The sequence below is a fragment of the Sinohyriopsis cumingii genome, chromosome 17 (assembly GCF_028554795.1).
Source record: "Sinohyriopsis cumingii isolate HCF-2022 chromosome 17, ASM2855479v2, whole genome shotgun sequence".
In the NCBI taxonomy this organism is placed as follows: domain Eukaryota; kingdom Metazoa; phylum Mollusca; class Bivalvia; order Unionida; family Unionidae; genus Sinohyriopsis; species Sinohyriopsis cumingii.
The window spans coordinates 34,250,753-34,256,705 of NC_142977.1; the positions used below are offsets into that span (position 1 = coordinate 34,250,753).

General features: G+C 34.8%; 1 protein-coding gene across 1 annotated transcript; it reads right to left on the minus strand.

The window, feature by feature from the left end:
* Window positions 1–1,444: 1,444 nt before the first annotated feature.
* Window positions 1,445–5,218, minus strand: LOC149778401 (uncharacterized). The gene has a single exon (XM_089938472.1). The coding sequence runs from the start codon at window positions 4,875–4,877 to the stop codon at window positions 2,637–2,639; it is 2,241 nt and encodes a 746-aa protein (XP_089794598.1). The 5' UTR covers window positions 4,878–5,218; the 3' UTR covers window positions 1,445–2,636.
* Between the last annotated feature and the right edge of the window lie 735 nt (window positions 5,219–5,953).

Consider the following 5,953-nt stretch of genomic DNA (forward strand, 5'->3'; position numbering starts at 1 on the left):
CTACACTTGGCAGGTCTCGCCCTGAGATTTGCTTTGCGAAAGATGTCGAGCAGCTTCATTAATACCATAATATGATCTTTCCAGATATTAGTGTATATAAGAATATCGTCAACGAATCTACGTTTTCCGTGCCATTCATCAATTCAACCAGACGAACGCACGCCACACAGGCGTTAACTAGACCGAAATGTAAACCTTTAAATTGGTACTGACTTTTATGGGTCGCGAATATTGCCGGGAAATAATCAGCGATGGACAGCTAAAAATATCCTTTCGTGACGTAAATATTTGAGATATAACGGTATATATCTGGCATCGGCTCCACATAAAGACGGTGACTGTATTTAAGTGACGAAAGTTTATATATTAAAAAACGTTTTGTTCGATCTTTCTTTCTGACCAAAACCAACGTGGAAGAATACATGGAGTTTGAACGTTCAATTAGTCACTTATATCTACTTATAATCTACTTTGCTTTGTCCACACTTCTATACAATTGAGATAAAGGAGAAAACATAAATCAAAACACTTATATATAAGCCATGCATATATGCAAATTAGATAACCTTTCCAAGTATTGGCCCCCTCGGCCTTGAAGCGTTTGTTCTCCGTCGCCATAATCTGCCACTTCTCCATTACAAATTAATACTCGTAGACGTCTATCATGCCAAATCTCACATATGGGGTATTTACTTGGAGCTGTGCATATTGTCCTATCCAAGTACTGAAGAATGTGTGTGTGTGTGTGTGTGTGTGTGCAACTAGGGGTGAGAGAGAGAGAGAGATAGTCCCGATCATCAAAAATCAATTCCTGTCAAATAAACACACTTAGTTACCCATAACACCAAGCAAGAGGAAGTAAGAGGGAGCACATTGATTAATCAATGTTTGGAACTTTATAACAAACATCCCAATACAATAGTCAAAGATAAATTACAAGCTTTCATGTTATCTATGTAGGACACAGCGGGGTATTTCATTTAAGTAAACTTAGTGAAATAGCTTGGTCGCCATTTTAAAAGTACTGAATCAGTTGTGTGAAACTGAGTTGTCTATAACTTATTTATTGTTCTGATCCCGATAATTAAATATTGGAATAAAAAACCCAAAACTTATTAAATATATAGATGGTTGTCGGTACAAATAAAAGGAGCTTCAATACCAATCATGTACATGACAATTTCAAAGTATTTCTGCTTGTTGAAAATAAAGAGTGGGATGGACTAAGGACCATATAAAGCGAAAACTTTTCAAAATAATGTGAACATTTTTATATTAAAATAATGTCATATCGTTTATATTTGATTATCTTTCCAGAATTTATCCAGATAAATGTTCAAAAATATGATGACATTCGTGGTGATGTTCCAAAGTTGAAAGAAGAAGAAGATACTACTACTACTACTACTACTACTACTACTAATAATAATAATAACGACTAAATTGTTCATCTGAAAAGAAAAACTAGTTAGGCAGACATTTTATAAAATAATAGCTGAAAATGTAGAAGCATATTTATTCTATCTGACCAATAAACAGGCTGATGAATTGTAACAGAGACATTATTGTTCTAAGTTCGTCAACTTTTAATTAGCAAAGCGTAAAAGAAATTGAATAAATCGATGGTTGTCTGCATGTTTCAACAATAAGCAGGTCACCCTAATAAACAATCTATGATGGATGTCGCTATTTCGTCAAAACTGATTAGAGTGGGGTGAGGTGGTGACATTAATAAAAACATAAAAACCTTCTGAATTGTGTAATCGAAATTAATGCAAGCATGTTATAGTTGTTAATTGTTTTCTGAATTGGTCAACAAGTTTTCAAATAGGACGAAATTCATTTTGATGTTCTAAACTTTCACGAAAAAACTGGATAATAATAATAATAATAATAATAATAAAATAATTAATAAAAAATGACTTAATTATTGATCAAAAAGGACCCCTATTTTTTTAAATAAATATTTGATAAAATAATATCAGAAAATCAAGAATGTATATTTCTCGAATTAGGTTCAGAAAGTAAGCAGACAATTGTAAGTCTAATTTGAGAACCCCCAGTCATATAATGAGGTAAGTTTTCATTTTCAAAGATTGACTTTGATATTTCTATTGCCTCAAACGTAGCAATCTCCCTGTCGGTAGTAAGAATGGCTGTTTCTCAATTAACTTGTGGAACAAATGTAATATAGCCAGTTATTTTGGACTTATATCTCACAATTTTTTAAAAAGGTTTTCTTGAAATAACATTGAGGAAGTGGAAGAATTGCAAATTAAGACAAGCATTCTAATTAAAATAAAAGCTTTCGTTTTATCTCTGTAGAAAAGATAGGGATGATTTCCTAAAGACGATTTTATAGGGACTAAAATAGCTAAATTTTATGAAACTAAATTTTCTAGACGAATTGTTGTTTAACGAACACTCGTTCAAGCCAGTAACTTACATATTTGAATAGAATAAACGAAACCGTCTAAAATAATCGGTGGTCATCGGTAAATATAAGCAAACACAGGCCGTTGTTATTCAGACAATCGTATCTGTTCTTCGCACTAAAGTTAAGCGTCTGTCTGTCAGTTTGTACTGGGTATGGATATTTTTCAATTATAGTTGTGGAATGAAGGTAACATATATCATTACTTTGGACTTCTCGTGTATTTACTATCCAAAAGTTTCTTTACTTTGACCGGAAGCTTATATTCTCTGTCCCAGTGATCAGCCACTTCTCCAACACGAACTAATGCACGCAGACGTCTATCACTCACATTTGAGCTATTCACTTGGTCAAAATTTACCACAATGACATGCTTGTTTGGGTCTGAAACAAATTCTTTCCAAATGCAATTAAATTCATATTCAGCCCACAAGACTGGAACACCGTCTCTATCATTATCGTCACTCTCGCGTGATGCTACAATAACAATATATATCACGTGACGGTGAATTGCTTTGATAGTTTCTGTCTCAAGGTAGGTGCCAGGATCAAAATCTTTCCATGGAACGGTGGTCCTATAACCGCTACCTCTCAGAAAGGGTTCTAAATCGTGCAAAACCCATTGAAAAGATTCAGAGTTTAACTCATTCACTGAAATAAATGCATCAAGGTCTAAATAATGTTTGTCTCTTATATATTTGCGAAAACGCCGGTATAAAATAAATATTTCGTATCTAAAATAAAAAATCATCAAGAAAGCTAAGAATACCGTGAGAGGAACGATCGCGATAATTGGTGGAGAAATAGGAATGGTGTCAGTCTTCTGTTCGCATTCAGATAAAACCCCACTCATGAGATCTACGTTGATTTTGTCGCCATTATGAAGACATTGCATAGTTTTATTTCTTTTTCCCCATTTATACCTATGCCAATTCTCTGCCCATAGAAACTCACAGGAACACAGTAAGAAAGCATAGCCGATCTCAAGGTTATCCGGATTCAGATTCTCAAAGTCTCTGGGTAATGTTTGCAATGAGTTGTTTGGAATTAGTATGTGTATATCGGAATTCATCATTTTCACTGCTGTCTCATCAAGTGATGCAATATTATTGCCACTCAGATCAAGTGACACAATCCGCTGGATGTAGTTCCTTTCATCCAATTTTGTGATTGAGTTGTTACTCAAAAGGAGTTCCACTTTGCTTCCCCACATGCCTTCAGGCAAAGAATCCGGCATAGCTATCAGTCCTAAACTTGTACAGTTTATTACCAGTTTCTTTCTACTTTGTTGGTCATAACACCTGCATTTTGGGGGACATTCAACTGTAATATCACATACAAGATCATCCCTATTTGCATTGTAAAATAGGTCCTTTATAGACATATTCTCAAATTTCTTTGGCGTTTTGCAAATAAGCTCGTTCCAATATCCAAAGAAATCTATTAAAGCTTTTGATCCTACCCTTGTCAAGTAAGGAACAAGTGAGCAGTCACAATTCAAATTTTGTATTACACCAAAACTTAATCCAATTTTGACTACCTTCTCGATATCAGCGTAGTCTTCGATGCCAAACTCCGTCAGATTTGGCATATATTGCATAGCATTACTAGTTAAGGACACAAGTCCAGATGCGTATGTTTTGTTTTTATCCAACCTAAAATGTTGCTGGTTTACGATACCTTCGATAACGTTGTTGTTGTAGTTCATTTCACAAAAATAGTTATCAAGGAAGATATTTGTGGCATCTATGTTTGTTAATTCATTATGCGAAGCATCAAAATAATAGATGTTAAGTTCAGGATGAGAAAACGTATTAGTGTCAATTGTTTTTATGTGATTTCTTGAAACTGTGACTCTGCGCAGGTTCGTTAGTCCGCTGAATGTCGTATTTGATATATGTTTTATAAGATTATTATCTAGTATAAGCTCATTCAAGTCTTTTAAGAAGGAGATGTTAGAGATATCCCAAATCCGATTCCTACTATAGTCTAAACTAATAATGTTTGGATACTCCATTAAATTGAGAGGAAGTGACGTCATCACGCCATCGACATTCTGACTTTTCAGAAAACTAGATGAAATGTTTGTGTCGTTTAGGAGAATGCTCCTTCCATCTGCACCAATGTATTCCAAATGGAGGTAAGTTATGACGACATCACACGTTGGCGGAACAAGTTCATAGCAAGTTCGTGCATGACAGCAGCAGCACCATTTCTGGTCGTATGTCTTCACATTGTTCGGCTCTAGGATTTGGGAGGTACGAGACTTGCCCGAGGAAGCATTACAGGTTTTGGGGCAGAATAGATCCTTTCTTTGAATGTCACTGAAATTCCAGGGTGTATAGTGTGATGAATTGACATTTGTGTCGGGCGACAATATCATTGCTATGATGTTTGCAACGTAAACCGACGAAAGTAAAAAAGAGAAAAAATATGTACCCATTTTGAACGTATAACTGAATATGTTTCTTTAAAAACAGTATACTGAAAGATATTCAATCCCTAAATTTTGATAACTTGTTCCGATTCTTTATGCCTAAACCCGTGCATATATCTTTCTTTCCATGAGTATGTTTTCGTCTTCCTTGATATGTTTTCCCGAAGACGAAATAACTATAGTTGATACGCAGCAGAAACAGTTACTTTTCACTGCAAACAAGGTAATCTTGGTTTGTTTATAATTGAAACTAGCATCAATTATTTCCAATACAGACGAGGTATATCCTTGCTAATGCTTCGCACAGTAGATATGACAAAGCGTATCACGAGCTTTTAATTTACACTGAAAAGACGTAAGTTCTCTTTGATATATTCCAAAAGAAGTCACCTATACAGTTTAACTTGCGCCCTTGTTTTGAGCACAGAATTTTCTCCATTGGCTTATGAAATTTCTCTTTGAAAGTAACACATGAAAATAGTTCCTACCACTTTCGTTATCTTGTATACTTTAGAGCTTTACCGTGCGTTTGTTTGCTTTGATAATATTTTGGATACGAGACTTCCAATATAGGTGTCCCGCCACTACTTATGAAAAGATTAATTTTCTTTTAAACGACGTCCGTCATTCCGTCTGATATGCATACAGTTAACATAAATTATGTGTAATCCTCTTATCTTCGGGAGAAACGACGTGACACATATGATTCACGGTGTCATAATTGTTGACATTGACCATTCTGTCAGATGATTACCCGCCACCCCCCCACCCGCGCACTAGATAGAGTATATTGTGAATCACAGCCTAAATCAGTAAATCCGATGATAAAGAATGTTTTGAAGAAAGTGACTGAAGTGTGTGTTTATTTCTGCAAGCGCGCGAATACAATTATTATTAACAAAATGTTCATGATAACCATCTTTATTTTAACAATTTGATGCAATTCTTTCATTTCAACATGTAATTAATACGGCATGTATCCTTACAGTTTCAACAGAAAAGCATAGATGATCATTATATGTAAATATATGGATGTGTCCTTTCAGTTTCAACAGAATATCATTGCTGACCATTCCATGTAA